The sequence below is a fragment of the Dipteris shenzhenensis genome, chromosome 25 (genome assembly GCF_047967505.1).
Source record: "Dipteris shenzhenensis isolate YYH24624 ecotype China chromosome 25, Dip_SZ_1.0, whole genome shotgun sequence".
NCBI classification, from domain to species: Eukaryota; Viridiplantae; Streptophyta; class Polypodiopsida; order Gleicheniales; family Dipteridaceae; genus Dipteris; species Dipteris shenzhenensis.
The window spans coordinates 4,427,436-4,450,973 of record NC_141620.1 but is presented as its reverse complement, the minus strand read 5'-3'; the positions used below and the strand labels follow the sequence as shown (position 1 = coordinate 4,450,973).

Sequence of the window (23,538 nt, the reverse complement as noted above, 5' to 3'; positions counted from 1 at the left end):
CCTCCCTTATGTCTCTCACTTCATACAAGTTTTGAAAGCCAAGGAATTTTAAATATGCTTAAAAGTCTATGATAAAACTTGAGAGAAAGCAACATATTGATAATCTAAAAATTACAATATAAATAACAAATTCAAGCATGAAGAGTAACTTATTTCATTTGCTAAGATCAATATGCATACACAAAAGTTGCATACAAAACAAAAGACAATATTGGAGAGATTAGATCTAAACATGTCTCAAAGTAAAACTTCAATGGAGTTTTGGCATAAAAAAAGCTCAAGGAGCCATATTAGAGTCATATTAAGATAAATAAACTAGAATAGGTTTCCTGGGGCAATTAGTTTTCAAAGATGTTGTGAGGGAGGTGGCATGTTAGAGTCACAATAATCTAATGTGGTAAAGTATTACATGGGGGGACTAATGAACTAAATCACGATGCCCAAGTGACAAGAGAGATGAAACGGGTTGCCCAAGGCAATTACTCCTAAAAAATGTGTGATATCACATGAGTTAATACGAGGGATAAATATTAATACCATAAGTAAATAGAAGGGCATGGTGGGGTATATTTTAATTAACTTAAATTTATCTATTATAGGGTGAAGGGGGGTTCTAATTCCAATATAATATGTACACAAAGGATTTTTTATAGGTAAGGGTAATTATTGTGAATGATTGTGGGATGACCTCTATCTCAATAATGAACATATAGCCATAAGAAATACACAACAGGATAACCCAAAGAAATGCAGGGCTCCCAACTCACAATCCTGACAAGCCCATATTTTGGACATCTTCTTTTAGCATCCTCTTTGTGTCCTATATAACCTTGGTCTTGAAATATACAAGCTATTAGTGCTCTCTATAATGGTCTCTCTCTCTCTCTCTCTCTCTCTCTCTCTCTCTCATGCATGCTATTTGCAACTACTCTCAAAGCATATGGTGAAGTATGTTGCCTTATTTAACACAATTTTCCATCTTGCAAAAAAAATTATACAAAAATTTACAAATTGGATATAATATCTACATGTACAAAGTCTACATGTTAGTGCAACTTGTGGTGTACAACATATAATGCATGACACAAAATGTATGCGCGAAAAATAAAAAACATTGCCACATGCCCCTTTTAGGGGATTTGACCTTAGAGGTAGTCCCATCTAGCCCCATCGCACCATTCCCTCAGCTTGGCCCTGGGTGGGGCTTAGAAAAAGAGAGGAAAACTACCTCTCAAGTCCAAAGCGGTGAGAAATAAATAGGTCATCTCCATTTGTAGACACCAAAAAACAACCATTATGGATGGTAGCAGCTATATTGCCAATGGAGAAGGTACCGTTAGCATTGATAAAGGCGATGATGCTAGTGTTAGAAGCCCTGTACCACCGATAGGCGATACAATTTTCCCACCACTGTTACCATCACTGGCATTGCCTTTACAAGCAGTAATAACTTTGGCAAGGCACTTCATCTATACCTTGATGCTCACTTTGATGCTCTATACTTTGGCAATCATTCAATCAATTTTACACATATGCAAGAATTGATTCATCTAATATGGAATTGCAAAATTTCCAATGAGATGATTATGTAGCTATTGCAAAAATTGACTGCCATCGAGGAGGAAAAATGAGTCTTTGGCAAAGCTTTAATTGTAAAATTATATGTTATTAAACATTTTAATAGACATAATTTTTACATGAAAACTATATTTTATAGGTAAACATACATATGTGCACACACACACACACACGTATGTACATTGTTATGGATAAATTTGACCAAGGTAAAAGGCATAAATATATATGTGGCAATAGTATAATAAAATATGGTGTGCATAGGGCCCAGGGTTGAGGTGGCAGAGCATGACCATGTGCCACCCTTCCACATAAGAGGACCCATAAGGTCTATTGTACATAATCCATGGTAGTTATATTATAAAGTGGTAAGGTGGCATGGTTCCTCCATGTGCCACCCCTCCACCCAGGTGGCCCCATGCCTGCATTTAGTGAGACATGGCCCAAAGACCATGGGAGAAGTAATTTAAAATAGGTGGAGATGGATATTATATTGAATTATATTCTCCATGTAGAATAGGCCCATGTGGGGGGGGTGTAGATAGTCCAAGAGTGCAGGTTAAATAATGGGGAAAGTAGGATGAGGTGGCAAGACTCCTTGTGCCAACCCTCCACTTGTCCTCGTAGATGTTTAAATGTATTATAAAATTGCGAAAAGACCAAGGGAGTATCTTAGACTTGAGATATGGGGTTTGATTTATGTGGAAAAATGAGGCAAAGGGTTGTCGCACACAATTGAGAGTGTGTACCCACCTAGCCCACATGAGAGACTCTTCCACACACACCATGCATGTGGGAGGATGCATTTATTGGGAGAGACCCCCTCTCTTAGCTATAAAAGAAGGGGGACTATTCCTTGATATAACACGCTCATTCTTGTAAAGCCACCTAGCTAGTACTTGATTCCCCCCCCCCAAACTTTCTTTCAAATAAAGCATGACTCTCTTCCCTTGATGTCTCCATCTCTTCATTCCACCTCCCATCATGTACATGCTCCTCTTCCCCCTCTTCCTTCCCCTTGTGCAATAGTCCCCCTCTTCATTCCCACCCCTCTTAATCCCTTCTCCCCACCCATGTTAATGCTTCTCCCCTCACATTCCCTTTTCCTCTTTGGCCCTCGAGCGTTGCCATGCCTAGCATCTAGCCTCATACCTTGATTTCTTTTCTAGTTAATAGAATTGGTGTGGCTATTAGGATCGAAGTCTCCATGGCTAGTGGTGTAAAATTCATCACTCCTACGGCTGGGTGTAGTACTACAGCACCTTCCATGTGTGGTTCTCTACTTCTGCACCTCTAGTTTGCATGCCTTCTACTCGTGGTTCTCCACCTCTATGGCTACAAAACTCACCTGCTTCTACACTTCTAGTCTGCGTGCCTTCTACTCGTGGTTCATGCGCATCTGTGCGTATCTTGGTTGGTGAATCTTTTGGTCATACCAGGTGCATCTACAACACCCGCACACCCCCTGGTTGCGGTTGGTGCATCTGCATGTGCATTTGTGCATCACGGAAAGATCGCGACTGATTCTCTGGGTTCCTACGTGTTTTGGTCGTGATAGATTTTCTAGGCTTTCGCAAAAAACTAGAACACATCTCGCGCCCCTATCCTCTTCTTCTCCTTCTCGCGCCTCTATCCTCTTCTCCGTCTCCTCTCCTCTCTTTTTATTAAAGAGTGGGAATTGAACCCAAGACCTCCCCATTCACAGAAGGAAGACTTACCAATGGGCCAACAAATAGGAAGTGATGAAAATGTAATGATATTGCTTATATGCTGAAATCTCATGAATTGTAACTCTCTAACCGTAGGGAGTTTTGTCTTGCTATAAAAAGCAAAAGTACTTCATTTCATGTGCTCTATTCATATCTCATACTAGATCGCAGATTTTAAACTTTTTCAAGCTCACTCCTTGGACGCACGCCACACGAGGAGGGTGGATATTTATGTCACTTCTCGACGAGTTTAAGGATTTGGTGCTTGGTCCTCCGCTCATTACGGCTACCAATTGGTGAGATCTCTTTCTTGATCTTCATGTCGATCTTCAACAACTGATTGCACAATGCATTGTTCAAGGAGACGATGGGTGGGATGATGCACCGTGGATAATTCAAGGTGAAGAACTAGTGATACACTAGGAGGGCTTTGATTCCAATTCTACTCACTGTGCAGTGATCGAGGTACTTGCTGCATTAGAGGTAATTAAAAGGGTGACATTCTTCCAAGGGTGGGATGATCCAGAAGCTTGGGGGAGATTTGATGCATCTGCTTATTAATTCTTGTGGATAAGCTCATCTTGAATGATTTCTTCTCGACCTCACTACAAAGGTTTCTAGGGCTCGGCTAATGTTTTGACCAAGGAATCTCTTTATACCCAATTAATCCTTTGTGCCACATTTTGAGCTTCAAGTTGTAATTCTTTTTGGTCTAAAGATAAACTATCAACAAAGGATTGCAAGTTTATTTGGTGCTGAATGTCTTGCTCAAGTATTGAATTCTCCCCACCCTCTCCTTCTACCTATCTTGGACTACCGAGAAACTTGGGATGTCCGGATTTTAGTCTTGGTGTAATGACATCTTGGATTCTTTAATTTGATGGAGCATACAAACCTTCGACCAAGGCTGCTAGTATGGGTGTGAAGCTCACTTCACCAGGGGGTGAGGTGTATTGTTATAGCAAGTCTGCACCTACAAGTACTTGCAACCAAGCTGAGTACTTGACACTCATTTTTGGGCTACAAAAGGCGCAAGAATATCGCATCAAGCAACTTGAGGTGCAAGGAGATTCTCAACTCATGTGTGAACAAGTTAGTGGAAGGTGGAAGGTGCAGAGCGAAGGCTTGGTTCCATGACATCAACAAGCATTGGAACTTTGCCAATAATTTGAAGGGATAAAAATTCAGCATATCCCTCATGCTCAAAATGTAGTTGCTGATTTCTTGGCATGAGAAGCTTGTACTTCAATCATGCATGAAGCGAGTGGAAGCACTGCTCCAACAAAGACGTAAGCCATGAATGAGGGTGATCATTTGTAAGGAATGCAAAGGTTGTGGTCATCATGAAACTAAGTGTTGGGCATATTTGATACGAGTTTACTGACTTCAAAAGATCATCAGAAAGGTCCTTAAGGACATTGCTCAAAAGAAGGATGCCAAACCGCACACCCCTTGAAGAAATAGCAAGGCGACTACAAGAATTGGAAGAAGCTGAAGGTGATGTGCATGCTCTCCAACTGTTGACATTTGTCATGGCATTCTTGTTTGCCTTGATGAACAACCTCATGCAACGCCGTGTCTCTAACCCTTGCTTGTAAAGAGGGATGCTATATCATGCCTCGACCAATAAGGGTTGGTCCTTTTAAGATTGTCTATGAGCTATGAGCTATTCTATGCTGAAGATTCTTTCCATTTAGGTTTTCACAATACACTAGTCACACCCTACCCTGCCTATGTGTGCTTTGTGGATGTATCTTCATGTGATTTTCAATTCAAGCTACCTCTTTCCATTGTTTGCCAATAGATAAGCCTCATTTCATCTCTCTCTCTTTTCCATTTTCCAAGCATGGCTGACATTCTTGTGTTCTATGGTCGAGTTGAAGAAAATCCAAATCAGTATCTTGTGGTCTTCAAGCGCCGTTGTGTTTCTCTCAACTTTCTTACTGAAGATAGATGGTTGTTGGTTCTTCCCACATTTCTAGAGGGTTTGGCTCAAGTGTGGTATGAGAAGGCTCGAGGACGTTCGCCAAAGCTGGCCAAGGATGACAACAGCTATGATCGAGTATTTCGGCAAAGAAGAGGAGCCAAAGAATGTGTACCTGTAGGTGGCAAACTTGAAGTAGTCAGAAGGTGAGACGATGTGTCGATATGTAGATCGAGCAATCGTGCTCCTAGACTATTTAATTGCCACACAAGAGGACAACGTTGGATTTCGAGTTGGAATGACTCAGCACATGCTGGGCTACCTAGTAGCAAGAGCAAATGATGAATTCTGCCTCAAGCTTAAATGGGAGAATCCAGAGACCCTGGTGCTAGCACAAGAGATTGCTCAAAAGTTTGATAAAGTTCAGTTTGACCCTGCTTCAAAGAAGATGGTTGTCCTTTTGCAACCCCCTCAATTCTTGCAACAACTTGTGGGGTCCAACTCAGGGGCATACCCCCAACCCCCATCAGGGATGTATCCACTGCCTCCACCTCAAATGTATGGTCCTCCCTTAGATGCTTACCCTCCACAAGGTGTATATCCTCCCCCTCCACCTAGAAGATTTCCCCAGCCTCGCCCACGAGCCCCCCTCCTTCCTACTCCCCCGGCCCCTCCTGCTAAAGAACCTAGAGTCAATGACCTAGCCAAGGCCTTGAATGATCTTCGGCTTGAGATGGTGGGCATTAGAAATCAAGCCAATCGCCCTTCAAGAGAACGTGCCAATGTTGTATGCTACGAATGCCACCAAAAGGGTCATTATCGCACGGAATGTCCCAATATACAAAGGGTGAATCTTCTAAGTGAATCAAGCACTGATCATTCTGACATAGAGGTCCTTGACCTCGGGAAGAGAAGTCATACCACCTCAGACCCCTCTCCAAACCATGGACTGGGCTGCCCCAGGAAGAAGGTGTCCTTCTCAGAGCCCTCAGATGCTGAGATGGCAGACCCACCAATAGAGAAGACTAAAAGATCTCACAGGAGTAAGTATCACCCTTGGATTTTCCCATCGGCTCAGAGCAAGAAGACTTTTCGGTCGTTCAGGACCTTGCTCATCGGTCTTTGAGCATCATGCTTCCTCAACTAATAGCATTAAGCCCTAAGATGAGACATGAGCTGTAGTAAGGGCTCTCAACAAGGAGGAGCAAGAAAAAGGAAAGGTACGAGAGGTTTCTTCTATCTTTGAAGAAATTGATCGACACCCACATACAGTAGATGTCATCATAGATAATTGCCATATCAAAAGTGTGTGTGTTGATGGGGGAGCTGCATGTAATATCATGGTGCCCCGTATCATGAAAAAGTTGAATTTGAAATGCACAAGGCATTCCTCCACTCAAATCAAGGTAGCAGATGGTGGACAACTTGCCACTCTAGGAGTCATCGAGGATTTGCCCATCATTATCAATGGGTTGACCACCACCATCAATTTCTATATAGTGGACATTGAAGATATAGGTAGGAGTTACCCAGCCATACTCGAGAGACCGTGGTTGAGAAAGAGTGATGTAGTTAGCTATTGGAAGATAGGACACATGTCTTTTGGTGCTTCTAAGTTGAAGATCTCGGTGCAGCCAGGTGCCACTGAACTAGAAGAAGAAGAGGAAGACAGTGATACTCTCTCATCCTCGGTGTCTGAATCAATGGAAGAATCAGACGGAGGGGAGGAGTCCTCAGAGGAGGAAGTTTACATGATGGGGGTGTCTCCAACCCTACCACCTGCAGAAAAGGTAACAGCTAGTGCTCAACAGCTTGAATCTATGCTTTCCCTAGACCTCACTCCGAATGAGAAAGACGAGTTCCTAGAAATGTTCAAAGATTTCCTTAACCTCTTCGCAACTAGCTACCACCACCTTCGCCATGTGTCTGCCATAGAACACAAGATAGAGCTGAAACCTAATGCGAAGCCAGTGGCTCTGAAGTATCGAAGATTAGGGCCCCTACAAACCGATGCTTTGCGCTCAGAGTTGCAGAAGGTTGTAGTAGCTGGGTTTATTGTTTAGGTTCACAATACTAAATGGGTTTCACCAGTGGTAGTCACTCCAAAGAAAAACAATAAGTGGCGGGTCTGCATCGATTATAAGAAACTCAATGTGACCAAAGAGGGACCATCATCCTCTGCCCTTTCAAGACCTCATTCTTGTGAAGGTAAGTGGTCATGAGATGTATACTTTTTGTGATGCTTACTCCGGGTTTTATTAAATCAAAATTGCTGAGGAGGATGTGCTTAAAACCACATTTGCCACACCCTGGGGGATGTTTGCATTCAAAGTAATGCCATTTGGCCTCACCAATGCTCCTACTACCTTTCAAAGATTTATGCAGATAGCGTTTGCTCCTTATTTGGGGGTTTCTTGGAGGTGTTTTTAGATGATTTTTGTATATTCTTGACACAGAAGGAGCATGTCATGAAGGTTAGGTTGGCCTTCCAAAGGGTCAATGATGCAAATGGCAGCCTCAATGCTAATAAATGCACCATTAGAGCCACTCAAGGGAGGCTATTGGGATGATCACTATATTGAAATTGAATTCTTGAAGCATGAGGAGCCATCTGGTTACCCCACATTGACTATTACTGCTGTGTCATGATTTTGCATTATCGGTCTATCAGTTCCCCAATCATGGAGGATTGATGCTTCACACAACCAAGGACGCCCAAGCAAGATTTGATAAGATTTCATGAAGAGATCCAAGATTGTGAGTTGAATAGTAAAGTAGACTCCTGCTTGAAGATAGAAGCTATTTCAAGCTTCCCCTGCCAACAATCAAACATTAGGTACACTCATTTGTCAATCTAGTAGGATACTATCGTCACTTCATTGATTAATATGCTGCTTTGACGTGACCCATGACTATGCTATTAAAAGATGGGGTTGATTTCTCTTGGGATGAGGATTGTCATCATGGGTTTGTACAAATCAAGAGTGCTCTGGCTTCAAAACCCATTCTACGCAATCCTAATTGGTCAAAGACTTTCTATATCAATCCTGGGTTTGGTGAGCACACTCTGGCAAGTATTCTTCTCCAGCAAGGGGAGGATCAGTTCATGTATCCTGTCTGATTTGCTTCTTGACAACTGCTCGAAACTGAACGATGCTACTCTGAGGTTAACAAGCATGCCTTGTCTTTGGTGTTCTCCATTGAGAAATTTAAGCATTATGTGGTTGGAAAGTCCTTCATTATAATCTCTAACAATGGTCTTGCAAAACAGGTTCTTCAATCACCAAATCCCATGGGCCAGTTGGCCAAATGGTTGGCAGTTTTATAAGAATATGATTTTTCTTTCAAAATTGTAAAAGGGGGTTGTTCCAACTTGAAGAATGCTTTGATTGATTTAGAGGAAAGCCTCGATGTAACCATTGTAGTGGCCATAGAAGTTGGGGATCCATGATATGGTGGTATCTATAGATTTCTCCTTTCCTCTAGAAAGTACTAGCTATGAGAGAAAGAAGATTCGCAAAGATAGTAGGCGCTACACTCTCTTTGATGGGGTTTGTACCATCAAGGCATGGATGGGATACTAAGACGGGCGATTAATGCAGATGAAGTACCTAAGGTATTGAAGCATTATCATGATGGATTTTGTGGAGGCCACTATGCCGATGACTATACAGCTAATAAGATTTTACATGCTAGGTACTATTGGCCGACCTTGTTCACAAACTTGTAAACCATGCCAATTCTTTGGTAGGAAGGATTTGCGTCCTGGGCAACATCACGTAGTGATTTCCATCCATCCATTTCAGAAGTGGGCAATAGATTTTATTGGGCCCTTGCCCATGACTGCTCGCAGAAGAAGTATCTTCTGGTAGCCACTCAGTATGTCACTAAGTGGGTTGAAGCTATCGCCCTCCCTACTGCAAATGGTGAGGTAGTTTCAAATTTCATATTTGAACGTATCTACATAAGGTTTGGGACACCCATGGAAATAGTATCTGACCATGGGAGTCCGTTCTTAAATGGAGGAGTGGAGTTGCTCATGGATCGCATGGGTATTGATCATCGCACTTCTAGATCTTTTATCCAACATCCATGGGACAAACGGAGTGGACCAACGGCCTCCTTTGTAAATCCATGGGGAAAATGGCCACAAGGAACAAGAGCTACTGGGATCAGAAGCTCACTGAAGCCGTTTGGGCTTACAACATCACCCATAAAATGTCTATAGGTCACACTCCTTTTGAGTTGGTGTATGGTACTAAGGATTTTTTACCACTAGAAATAGAGATTTCGGCCTTGAGATTGGCACAAGAGCAGAGGATGACAGAAGATGAACATGTAGAGGCCAGGTTGGTACAACTTGAGAAGCTAGATGAAACCTGATGCCTTGCACTACATCAAATAGAGATCCAAAAGAATCGACAAAAGGCCCGCTTGGATGCTAAGATTCACAAGGGATGGGAAAGACACTTTGCTGAGAGGGATGTTGTGCTATGCTTTGATAACAGATTGGACCACCAAATGGATAAAAAGTTCCTTCCACTGTGGATTGGTCCATACAAAGTCATTAAGGAACGTAGCAATTGGTATGTACAAGTACAAGAGTTGCATGAGCCATATGGCAAGAAGGTGATCAACAAGCATTATCTCAAGCCTTCTTTGTTTGTGATGGTCCCAGGCATGGAAATGCTGTGCATTCCCTGCCTCGGGGGGGAAACTATTATGGATAAATTTGACAAAGGTAAAAGGCATAAATATATGTGTGTGCTTGTATGTGTGGCAATAGTATAATAAAATATGGTGTGCATAGGGCCTAGGGTTGAGGTGGCAGGGCATGACCATGTGCCACCCTTCCACGTAAGAGGACCCATAAGGTGTGTTATACATAATCCATGGTAGTTATATTATAAAATGGTAAGGTGGCATGGTTCCTCCATGTGCCACCCCTCCACCTAGGTGGCCCCATGCTTGCATTTAGTGAGACATGGCCCAACGACCATGGGAGAAGTAATATAAAATAGGTGGAGATGGATATTATATTGGATTATTCCCTCCATGTAGTATAGGCCCATGTGGGGGGGGGATAGGTAGTCCAAGAGTGCAAGTTAAATAATGGGGAAAGTAGGATGAGGTGGCAAGACTCCTTGTGCCAACCCTCCACTTGTCCTCCTAGATGTTTGAATGTATTATAAAATTGGGGAGAGACCAAGGGAGTATCTTAGACTTGGGATATGGGGTTTGATTTATGTGGAAAAATGAGGCAAAGGGTTGTCGCACACAATTGAGAGTGCGTACCCACCTATCCCACACGAGAGACTCTTCCATACACACCATCCATGTGGGAGGATGCATTTATTGGGAGAGACCCCCTCTCTTGGCTATAAAAGGAGGGGGCTATTCCTTGATATAACACGCTCATTCTTGTAAAGCCACCTAGCTAGTACTTGATTTCCCCCCCATCCTTCCTTTCAAATAAAGCATGACTCTCTTCCCTTGATGTCTCCATCTCTACATTCCACCTCCCATCATGTACATGCTCCTCTTCCCCCTCTCCCTTCCCCCTTGTGCAATAGTCCCCCTCTTCATTCCCACCCCTCTTAATCCCTTTTCCCCACCCATGTTAATGCTTCTCCCCTCACGTTCCCTTTTCCTCTATGGCCCTCGAGCATCACCATGCCAGCATCTAGCCTCATACCTTGATTTCTTTTCTAGTTAATAACATAGATACGTATATATTTATGTATATATGTATATATGAAAAATAAATAAATAAGTATATATATATATATATATATATATATATATATATATAGAGAGAGAGAGAGAGAGAGAGAGAGAGAGAGAGAGAGAGAGAGAAGTGTTGATGTACGTTTATTACTGTTTAGCGTTAACATTAATTTTATTAATTTTGTTAAATGATTTTTTAAATGTTTTTCATGATGGTGGAATATTGCTATAGTTGGTTTGGGCCACAACATAGACTCTGAAAGAGTTATAACACTCTCGTGTACATGTTGAAAAGTTGTCCATCCACTATTTCTTTCATTACTTCCACCTATTTGACAATGACAATTGCATGACACTCCATGAAGGACAAAACGATAAATCCATAGTAGGTTTTCCATCATTATTAAAAAGGCATTAGTTAAGGATGCCATGCTTCCTTACCCAACTATGGATGCTTCATTCTTAGAGTAGGCAATGGCACCTTTTGTCGTGTGGGGCATAGATGGTGTTTGTAGGAATCATATGGGTCAAGGGAAATTTTTCATAAATATAAGCAAAACACATGATCGATGACTGGGTTATGTCCTGGTTACATTTGTATATGACATGCTTCAAACACCAAAAGTGAAGGAAAAGAAAGGGGTATAATTATGCTATTTTGTTGAGAAACTATATGTGGAGAAGCATGGTACTTGATACACGGCAAGCTAATGTCAAAAAACATGCAAGTTGGAAGTACTTCAAGTGTGTAAGAAGATAATTAAATGCAAAAACACAAACTTGTATAAGACCTTCTAGCTCTAAGATTCTATGGATATATTTTAAGTTATGTCTTAAGTGTCCATTTGAAGAGTAATAGGAAGCTTTAAGATTGATTGCACATATGCAAAAAATTGGCTTGCAATACTAAATAATGCAAGGAAAGCAGGAAAATTGCTTTCTAGGTTTGAAAACACAATCTTTGGCTTTTGAGAATATTGTTTGTGTAGAAGAAAGTAAGCTTTTTAATGTAAAGGTAGCACAAGAGTCATCATGTCTTTTTGCTAGCTTTTTCATGTTAAAGAAACACAAGAATCATATATTTTCTCTTGCATTATTTAGTTGGCTTGGCCATACTAAATAATGCAAGAAAAGCATGCAAGGAGCTTTCTAGTCTGAAAAAAGCTTTGGTTTTTCAGAATATTGTTTGTGTATAAGAAAGCTAATTTTTTACTTCTTACATAATGCAAGCTTCACTAGCCATGATTCAAGCCATTATGCTTCCATGCCTTTCCGCTAGCAATATCTCCTTCAATGACTTCAAGGTTTCTCTATTGTTTTGCTACTATGATGTCTTTGTTGAAAAAACTAGCAACGCATGACCAACCCTTCCTATACTATGTTGACATTTTGGTTCAAGTGCATCATTGTTGCTATACTAGTGGTTACGATCAATATGACCAAGTTATAATCCTTGATGGAATTTTTTAAAAATCCTCAAGGAGTCAATCATTGATATCAAACAATGTTGTTCTAAATCCAATCTTTTATGATCAAATTTTAGCATTTTGTTAAAGAAGGTAGAAAAACAAGTTAGAAAATTTTGGAGATGAGACACGACACTAGGTCCATTGGACATGATCCTCCCCAAGTACTTTTATTATTTGTGAGGAACAAATATTAACAATTTTTGAAAAATTATATCCTAACACCAAGTACACAAGTGAGGGACTAGTTGCATGCGCTAAAAAGTCTATTCAGAGGTATCTTATAACATTGGAACCATAAAGAGAAGACCAGCATGGCCCTTGCACAAGGATGATATACACAAATCAAGAAAGCTGTTAAAAAAAAATTCTATACGTGATGTATGGGGAGAGGTGGCACACTTGCTCTTTAGTTATTTGTAATATGAGAGAGCATGCCCCTCTCTCTTCAGCATTTTTTTTCAATTTTGCTTTCAACCTAGTTCTCTGTTCTGGTTTTAGCTCAGCTCTCTATTTTGCTTTATGTAATCGAGATATAAAAGCTTTACCTTTGATGAGTTGCTCATGCCATCCTTTTGTTGCTAATGTTGCTATTTGCATGGCAAGGAAAACATGTCAACTTGATTTAAATCACCGTGATATAACAATCATTAATTAGAATCCTTAATTTATGTCTTTCAAAAGCTTGACCTAGGTGTCAACAAAATCTTCTAGTTTTGAGGCATTGATATTCATGGGTGCAAGCAGGATGTTGCCTTATGATAAATGACAACAATATGATTGCTATGTATAGTTGTAGCTTGCCCAGTTTCATGGTTGTGCATCATTATTAGAGATGCTAAAGCTTGAGAAATTGAACCCACTTTTCCAATTTGAAGACATCCAACTATTGGGGGCCCTCTTTGTATACCCTTTAGCTATAGCTCCTTCTTCCATATGTAGTCTAGAATAAGCCTCTTCTGCCACTGGGTTCACCCATTCCACCACTGCTCCTTCATCTTCACCCTCACAAATTTCTACATAGTCATTAAGTCCCAGATTGCTTTCTACATAGTCATCCAGTCCTAGTTTGCTTTCTACAACAGAGTAGCTATAGTGTTTGTTGTCCGGATCCTAGTGCTTCAACCCACAAAACCTACTAGTGGGATCCCATACATCACTTAGGAAAGTCAAAGGCTGTTATTGAATGGACAAGTGCTATTTTGAGGACTGTCCACCCTATTGACGCATTGTAATACAGCCAAAAATAAGGAAGCATGTACACAATAAGGTAATTCAAACATTATGTGCAAGATTGATATTTTTTTTGGGTAACAACATTTTGTAGCTTTGCTACCTAAGCTCCTTCTATGAGCAATACTAGGTTTTGCACAGAAGTAATCCTTAGTCCTATGCATGTTAGACATTCCGACCTAGTTGATGGAAGACTAACGCATACAAGCAAGACAACAAGAGCCACGATAGCTTTCCAAAGAGTACATTGCACATATGCATGTAAGACATTCGTGTCCATGTGTGTGTTGTAGGAGTGGAGCTCTGTCTGTGCTACATGTTGTAGAAGTGTAGTTCAAGTTGAAGGTTGTGGGCATTGTGAGCAATGAATGGACACTACAATTTATACAAAGCTAGGAGTAGGGGGCACCATGGTTGATTAATAGTTAACATGTTCTAGAAATAGATCAACTACGCACGTACAGTTAACAGGTAAAGTGATGCAAAAGGACACCTGTGTTAGAGTTTTGTAGCCTTAGTGATGATCCAAAGCATAGAGTCAAGATTCTCCTCCTCTTCCTCATCGTTGCTGCTCTGTAATTCAAGGAGAGTCTCCACATTGAGATCCTAGGCCATCACTGTGGCTACAAGCACGACATGCAGATCAACATCAAGCTCCATCAATATATGCTTCTCTTGCCTAGCTTTATTTTTTGTATGCTCTTGGTCCCTCTTTCAGCCACCATTAGAATCATGTCATGTGGTTCACAGGTGGCTCATCCTAGTTTCAGATTTCCTAATCTTCCTCTATGCTAGTCATGTAAAGATACTAAGCTGATCAAGTTTCAGATTTCCTAATCTTCCTCTATGTTAGTCATGTAAAGATACTAATCTTCCTCTATGCTAGTCATGTAAAGATACTAAGCTGATCAAGTTTTGGCGGGCTCCCTAGATTCACCTTGCCAACTTCAACCATGAGTTCCCTAGCTAACTTCAAACATGAGTTTGCTAGTTTTGAGAATAGCAACTAGTTTTCTCTAATTTTTGTCTATGTGTTGTGCATGCTTAGCTTTACATGCAAAAATAATGCCACCAATATCACTTTTGCATGGTGCTATTTAGTACCAACCTCTACCCATTGTCCAAAGAATTACATGCAGATGCATTGACAAGAGAATGAGGGATTAATTTCTACTAATGCCTAGATTGAAATTTTGTAAGCACATATATTTTTTGTGTTGTTTACATATTGAAAGAGGCTCATAACCACATAAACTAATCATGCAAAAGTAGGCCCTCCACATGAGATGTATTGTCACCTCACACAAAGGAGAAATTTAAAACTAGGAAATATACATAAGACGAAAGACCAAAATAAGTGACCAAAATCATAGTCTCATGTAATCAAACAAACAAAAACATGACCAACAAGCTCAAACAATAAGCACAAGCTTGCCAAACCATAACTTTGATACTCCTTAAAAACCACAAAGTAAGCAAGGTAGCATTAACACCAAGAACAAGTACCAAAATGACATGAAATATAGAAAGAAAACATCAAGAGCATGATACAATAGAAAGCTAGCACATCTACCTAGTTTCAATATTAAAGAAAGCCAATGTTTGTTTAGGAGTTAGAAGTTTTATTGAAAGCCATTTAGCTTGGAGTCAACTAGGCCATACAACTAATTTGAAGTCAATTTACATGCAAGATGTTCATGGCTCAATGCATGATGATCACGACTCAATTAACGTGCAAGATGATCATGGCTCAATGCAACCTATATGGAACTCTTTTACCTTTAGGTGATCTTTTAAGCCATGTTTGTAGTGAGTCATTTGCTAAATATATTTTGATGAAATTTATCATCTATATGATGGGATCAAATGATTGTCTCTTGTTGAAGGGTTTTCATTTACAAATTAGTGACACTAGTTTGGTGGCATGTGTGAGAGTTAAGCAATTCTCAAATGTATCAATTTCATTTCAATGGATTTGGATGGGTGATGGTATTGATCTACTAAATCAAAAGACAACATGAATTCCTTTAATAGTATTCCCTTGTGATACTCATCAGGTCAGGTTTTATGTTTCTTATTTTAGATTCAACAAAGTTGGAAACACACAAAAGGATGTCAAAAGACTCCATAGACGTAACAAAGTTATAATTCCCATTTGAAATCAACATGCAAACATTAGTTATTGTCTAGAGCAATCCCTTATTACTTCACAAAAATGAATTAACAAGAGTATATGCAAGTGCAAATGTCTTGGTAAGTGAAATCCCTGTCCTCTGAACAAAGGGAGTGGGCATGAAGTTCGATGGCTTTATTATAGCAAGGATGTGTAGGACTTAACACCTTGCAGCTCAAGATAAATAGTGTGTCACAAAGGAGAAAATGACTTGCATTATGACTAGAGCCTTCTTGTGTAGGACGCTATCCTAGGATTTATGCCCCATGATGGGGCATATGTGATGAGGGTAAAAGATGTATTGATTTTAAATTTTCATAGTCACCTTGCGCACATGATTGGAGGACCTAAACACAATCATTGCACACATGGATGCACTAAGGGTGTAGGATCTAGGAGGCATCTAGGTGCATAACCTCATCCTATTGTAGGGAGATGAGTTTCACAATTGTGGTCAGTATCTCTATCAATATGACATTACAGTGATGATGTGTTAGATCTTACAATCTAGCATTTGACAATAACGACCTCAACATGATCATTGCACATCCTCCATGTGCATGCATAAGACAATACTTTCTTTCTCAATGAAGAACAAAGCCTTAATGGTCTCTCCCATGCATTATTGGAATTGTTCCATGAATCGAGTCACTGTTTGGACTGCATTCATCCATTTTGGGTGACCTTTCACAAAAAGATGCTTTTCACTAAGCATTGCTCTAGCACTGTCTGCTAAAGTCCCATTCTTCCTTTCAGCTCTTGCATTCTGTTGAGGAGCATCTACACAAGTGAATTGTCTTCGAATGCCGTGATTTTTGCAAAAGTTCATGAATGTTGAAGACATGTATTCACCTCCTCTATCTGATCTCATGACTTTGATCTTTCTGCCTGTCTGATTTTCTACCATGGCTTTGAATTCTTGAAATCTAGAAAAGACTTCAGATTTCTCTTTTAGAATGTAGACCCAGCAATATCTGCTATAGTTGTCAATGAAAGTCAAGTAGTAAAGTGAACCATTGATGCTGCGGTCTGGGCATAACCCCATACATCTGTATGTATCAAATCAAGAATATCTCGCGCACGAGAGGTACTTCTGCCAAAGTTGGTTCGCTTTTCTTTGCCGAAGCAACATGCTTCACAAAATTTTCCAAGAAACTGTAGCTTAGGAATCCTAGGGGTCAGTGCTGATTGGACAGCTGAGGTGGCATAGATGATGATGTGGCAATGCTGATGTGGCAACTGAGTTGGCAAGGATGATGTGGTAGCTGAGGTGGCACAAGTGATGAAGCAAGCATTGACTAGTCAACATGCTGACGTGGTAGTTGATTGGTCAATGATGACATGGCAGTCGGTGATGATGTGGCTCTTGCTGGCTGGACTACCGACGTGGTAGTCAGTGGTGACATGGCATGATGAGCTGGCAGGATGATGTGGCCAGATGACATGTTAAGATGGGGTGATGTGGTAATGGAGATAAGATCTGCCACATGGTCAATTTTTGACCAAGCCCAAGGTGAGGTGAACCCTAGGATAGGATAAGATCTGCCACGTGTCGCGTGTTGGTGTGCCAGAATCTTATAGATTCTGACAGAATCTATGGAGATTTTGCCTGTGTAGGTGTCGTATGGAGAGCTACGTGTTGGAGGCATCGTTTTGTCGATGTAGCAGTGGGGCTAGGAGTTGCCCATTTAAGTGATGGCCTTAAAGGCCTTGAAGCTGTTGCCCGTGTGGAGAAGCTCACGTATAGAGCTTGAGCGTTGTGTTGTGGTGGTCGTAGGTAGAGCTTCTAGATAGCTTGGCTTGTAGATAACTTCAGTAGATTTCTTGACTTGGCCGTGGGATTCCGATTGCTATCGATGGAGCCGCTGGTGCAGAAGGTCATCAGTAGTTGTTCATGGAAGGCCTATGAGCCCGCGATGTAGTCTTGAGCCCGTGCATGGAGGTCGTTGAGGAGGCTTTAATGATGTTGGAGAAATGGCATGGCTGAAGCAAGCAGGAGAATCTTGGGTGTTGGGAGTTGCAGAGTCGGCGTTCATGGTTTGTTGATTGGCTCGAGTCGTTTGCAAGTTGGAGCTCGTTGCCCATCTGGTCATTCCATTTAGAGGGAGAAGTTTGCTGCAAGGTCTGTTGAGCCGCAGTTTGGAGCGAGTTGGTTGGGAGTCTGGAGATGTGGCTATTGGGATGGAGTAGTCGGATGCTCATAGGGCGTCGTTGAGTCATGGAGAGCTAGAGGCTTGATCGTAAGCTTGCTATAATCCCGTACGTTAAGGCAGCTCATTGATGCTTTGGGAGACCGCCTTCAACCCACCGCCTTCAACCCAGTCTACTCAGTTGAGGCAAGAGGTCGTAGAGGCTATGAGCCATGGAGGTCGCTGCTCATTGGAGTAGGCAGTGTATAACGTAGTGCAACTTGCAGGTCTTGGCTGGTGCTGTAGTCCGGATGGCGGGAGGCTGAAGCCACCTTGCTTGAGTTGAGGTTTTAAGGAGCATTGGCTAGATATCGATGGAGTACAAGACTCGATGGAGTCAAACTCTTTCACAATAGATCTCGATGGAGAGCTCTTTCACAATAGAACACTCTCAAGAAGAAACTTATCTCTCAAAGAAACCTCTTCTCTCGGAGATCGTTGTAGAGAATAGATCTCTCTATCTCTCTCAATGCTTAGCGTCATTCTCACAATAAGAATGAATGGAATTCTCACACAGAAATGAATGCAAAAGAACTCACAATTCTCTCTCTCAATCAATAAATTTCTCACAAACTCTTGAAAGAGATATACGAAAATCCTATGGACGAAAATTCTTCCAAGTGGACGGAAATTTCTCTCAATAGATGGGAGTCTCTCACCGAAAGTGAATTATCATGGAGAACACTCAAGAGAACTCACAATCACTCAATCTCTCTCGCACTCTCAATAATCGCAATGCCTCAGCGGAAGGCAAGGGAGCTCTGATACAATGACAAAATATAAAGAGGGGAGAGGAGAAAGTGGAGATGAGAAGAGAGGGCACAGCTAGAGAGCACACCACAAATGACTAGCTGTACACCAGATTTAGTTGAAATGTAGAATATATACAAACCCATTTAGGGTTAGGGTTAAGGCATTTAACCCTTTCCTTTATAGCACTCTATTGGGTTAGTGCTATGCACATATGATCACATGATGGTGCTATGCATACGTGATCACATGATGTTGAGCGTGAACTCTCAACACACGTGTTTCTCAAAGGAGTGTCCTCTACCATCTTCAATAATCAAGAACAAGAATAACATGCTCTCAATGGTGAGTTCTCATACTCACTCGACACATTGGTTTGAGTTTCCTTTTTGTAGAAAATAATAAAATTAGGGATTCTTGTCCCTCTTGAATCTTTTGAGAGTGGGTGCAATAGAGGCATTTGTATTTTGCACTTGCACATGAATCACAACCATAGTAGCCCTTGAGTGTCTTCAAGTCATATGCAAGTTGCCATTCAATACAAAATGTTCATGCCCATCCAAGGATAGTGTTTTCCCTTCACATTATGCCCAAACCATTGATGGGTGTGCTTGTTCTTTCTAAAACCCATTTTAATGCCTCATGGTATCTTTTGGAGTCTCATCGCAAAATGTTGCCATATGTTCTTTTTAGATTGGATCGAGAAATCTTTAATAAAATTTTCATTCCCCTAAATAAGTGCAAGGCTTGTTCATAATTCAAATTCTTATGCTCTCTAACTTGTGCCCTTTGCCACCAACTAAGATTCATCCATCTTGAATTTTATGATTGCACTTTGTTGCATAAATGAGGAACTTGTTAGAGTACTATACAAAGAAATAAATTATTAGTAGCATATTCTCTCATTTCATGAAATTTGGGCATGGCACTCTACACCTTTTGAACATATTTGTAAACATTGTTGAAACCATTAATCTCAAATGACTGAATAGTAGGGAGCATTAGCCATAATGCACACAATGATATTCTCCAAGTATTTCTATAGCATGGTGGTTTTGCCTGGAAATCTTCATAGACTAAGGCTTTCATAATGACAATATAGATTTCAGACCCTCGGTTGCAATAATGGATTTGAAAATTTTGAATATAATCGTGTATGTTGTATTCAAAATTTTGATTACATGCATTTAAGCTTTGTAACTTGTGATTACATGCATTTAAGCTTCATAACTTGTACCTATTACATCACAAGAGCATCTCCTTTTCATCCATAAATCCCTTGAAGTCCTTTGTGACCTTTCAAGTAATGTACATAAGTGTGATTTTGTGTCTTGGGTCCTTTAGAATACTTCAATCAACTTTTCATTGTGTATGAAGCATCAATATGATCTATGGCCATTGCCCTCATCACATCTTCCATGGAGTTCCTAAACAAACGTAAAGTAATTCTTAGAAGAAACTAAATGATACCATGGATGTTCTAGAGTAGAACGCTTTATCTAGCCTGGCACCCCATTTTTGTATGTTTCAATTATAACCACTTGTTGTTAGAGTGTCCATGTTTTCTTTAGCTTCTTCACGACTTCTCCCTTTCTTTCTCAAAGGACCCTTGAATTGGAAAGGAATAGATCTTTCCAATTACTTTTTGTTCTCCAAGGACTCTTGATTTTGAAAAAGAATAGATATTTCCAATGACCTTTTGTTCTCTCTATGTTATGAAGTGGGTCTTGTAATCCCTCTTCACCCAAGTCCTTGCTTTGCAGGCATGTCCAATGTGCTCTCACCATGATCTACTCTACCTCCACATTCAGCATGCAACATATGTCAACATCGGATGTCGTTCATGAACTTTTTTCCAAGGAAGAATTGGATTTGTTTCCTATGTGTCATTGTCCACCACCATATGCAAATCCTTGATTTGGACCGATTGTCTCGTTAAGCACAAGGATGTCTAGAGCGTGTATTTCATGGCCGTGAATTGAGAGTTCTTCTTTTGAGCAATCCATCCACTATCTATGAGAAACTATACCATCCAAGGATGTTCGGCATACTTTATCTAGACTTTTCTTTGGTGCCTAATCATAGTTTTGAAGGGCTTGTATAATAGGCAACAACATCAAGAGGATTTGTTTGATGGTAGGGTTTTGGAAGCACCTACAGTAGAGATTTGCAACCATCAAAGATGAATAATTACCTTTCTATGAGGCACTTATTTCTAAAGTGTCTCTACCAAAGATGAAATATCTTGGTTGCTATCCATGCAACTACCTCCCAATCTACTTGTAATTATTTTTTGGTGTTCAAACTTCTAGATTTGGGTTGCAAACCTGGTGCTTTATCCCATCTCACACATGGGTCTTCTACCCCGCTCACAACTTGACTCCAAGTACTTCGTATCTTCCTGCAAAATGACATAGAAACACATTATCAAATCTAAGGATCTGTCCGAGGCAACTAGCAGAGATTAATGCCAACAGGTAGGCACAATCCAGACGACAGAACATAAAGCCATCTAAGGGCAGTGCTCACGAGTACTTGTACTCGCTTGTTATGGTAGGCAGTCTAGAAGGAAGTTTTCTTTTTCCAAGCCCTTATTAAGCCATGTGTCTTGATTATAGGCATTGATCTTTATGAAGATCCAAGGGTTCGAAGTGTGTTTAAAAAAAAAAGCATTTTTAGGCCCTCGATCTAAAGGACTAAAACACTCCTTCCAAAATTGACCCAAAACCATACTTTTTATTCATTCTTCCCGCAAATCTATCATACAAGGAGGGAGATAATTGCATGTGTTGTTTCTTGCCATCGGTTGATTGAGTAATTGTTGGACAAAGCTCACTGAAACTCCAATTGGATAATAGTGAGGATAGTGAGGATTCAGGTTCAATTTGGAGCTGGGGCCATGACGGAAAGGCTGCCTACAAAGCTCACTAAAACTCCAATTGGATAATAGTGAGGATTGAGGTTCAATTTGGAGTTGAGTTATTGGCTTTGGCGTGCAATTGACGAATTCCTAGACTCAATAGGCGTGACTGGAGGTGACGTGTCGTGTGTTATGGTCTCGCTAATAGGAGCAAAGTATGAAGTATGAAGTTGGTGTTCGATGTGGATCATGAGGCCTTTGCTGCTGCTTCTTGTGCAGCTTCTCACCTTCGCCCTCGCTCATCATCTCGATAGAGATGGCATCAGCTGCATTATGGCTAGCAAAGAGCAGAGCGCTTTGGCACGCTGGATCGAGTGCTTGCCCCCCGCCTTCACCGACCCTCTGCCCACCCCCGCAGAAAATCGGATTTTGCACCGCCACCCCTTTGATCCTCGCCTTGATTCGCATTCTTCCCCTTCGAATTCCTGCTGTCGACAGAAGAGCTTACCCAGTGCCATTGGCTTAGACTGGCTGGAGTATGGCGATACTGAATGCATTGGTACAGATGCCCATGATGCTACTGCGGGCTTTGGAGGCGGTGATGAGATTGCCGATTTCAATGGCACAGCCTTACGTGATGTGGCATCTTTGCTGTATACGGAGGATAATGGAACCACAGTGCAGCAGCTGGACTGCGTTATTTCGGATGAAATTGAACTCATCGATGGCGAAGGAGCTGCCCTGGATCGCCCTGAGCTAAGCAACCACTCTGGCAATATGGAGGAGACGAGCACTGCTTGCGATGGACCAGCTCCAAATTTCTCGCAACAGCTGGAGGAAAGCAATGCCTTGGGCTTCTCGATGGGTGCTTCTGCCGACAACAAAATTGTGTCAAAATTCATCAAGGAAAGCAGCGGCTTGCTCATCGGGGAGCCTGACATTGAAGCGACCTACAAGGAGAAGAGGATCGATTTCGATGTTCAAAACGTCGAGAAGAGGTATGTATAAGCAATACGCAATGCTCTTGTAAAATTTCTACAAGTAATTCCTGGGTCACTATGATCTAGAGAAAGGCGGTCCCGGGAGGTGAATAGAATTCTGGGTTTTGTTTGCAATTGTACGCTAGCTGAGCAAGCTGTTGCGCCTGCAGGGACATGTATATGGATCAAAGTGACGCCCTTTCCAATACTGTGAAGTTGAATGCTGGGGTGTTATTACTAGTTCTGATGGCAAAGTGTTGGAGGAAAAGGACTCGCAAGAGGCCTCAGTCGCAGAAGCGTTTCAGCAACCGCTCATGCGGCACTGTGGATGCTGCTCACCATTCTGGGAGAACAATTCTTCAGGATGGAAATGGAAATACAGCCCAGTTGAAAACCCTCGCTGGAGGCCTGCTGCTTGGAAATCTGGGCGCTCCTCTGGGGACTGCCGTAGGGGCTGTGATTGCTGAGGTAAAGTAACAGACCGGTTCTTGGTATGACCGATGTCTTGTTTTCCCCTTCTAAAGCTAGATGCTAACTGACTGTCATTACTATTTGGCAGGTGTTTCTGAATAGAAGCTGCAGTTCTAGGTCCTGTGACTCGGAAGATGAGTTATGCACGGTAATATTGTCATGTGACTCTGGAACTTTTTCGGTTGGGCTTCATTTCTCACATCTCATATAGCTAACCCCCACTTTTTTTGGCTGTACAGCTCTTGGAAACTGCAATGAGGGAATCATTGACACCGGTAAGAAGTGACAGAAGGTGTTGCTGTCCATGCATGTCGTGATTTCCTTTTATTTTCAAAAAATCAGTGTTCTGTTTGGTAGGTGTGGGCAATGCCTCTGAATGTGTCAAATAAAAGTGATGCAATGATTGATTTCGATCACCATTTTTATCGTCTCTTGGCCAAAAAGCAGACTGTAGTGCATGATGGTTGATGTAAGATGATCA

At 41.2% G+C, this 23,538-nt stretch overlaps 1 protein-coding gene and 1 non-coding gene across 2 annotated transcripts in view; both read left to right on the top strand.

The window, feature by feature from the left end:
* Window positions 1-12,665: 12,665 nt before the first annotated feature.
* LOC147885335 (U6 spliceosomal RNA) lies at window positions 12,666-12,768 on the top strand. The gene has a single exon (XR_015543514.1). It is a non-coding gene; the product is annotated as a U6 spliceosomal RNA (small nuclear RNA).
* Window positions 12,769-21,855: 9,087 nt separating this feature from the next.
* Window positions 21,856-23,538, top strand: part of CPR5 (protein) — a 34,765-nt gene continuing 33,082 nt past the window's right edge. The window contains exons 1-4 of the mRNA XM_087396400.1: window positions 21,856-22,604; window positions 22,757-23,054; window positions 23,146-23,205; window positions 23,297-23,332. Of these exons, the coding sequence (XP_087252526.1) occupies window positions 21,856-22,604; window positions 22,757-23,054; window positions 23,146-23,205; window positions 23,297-23,332 (1,143 nt within the window). The remainder of the gene's footprint in view (window positions 22,605-22,756; window positions 23,055-23,145; window positions 23,206-23,296; window positions 23,333-23,538) is intronic.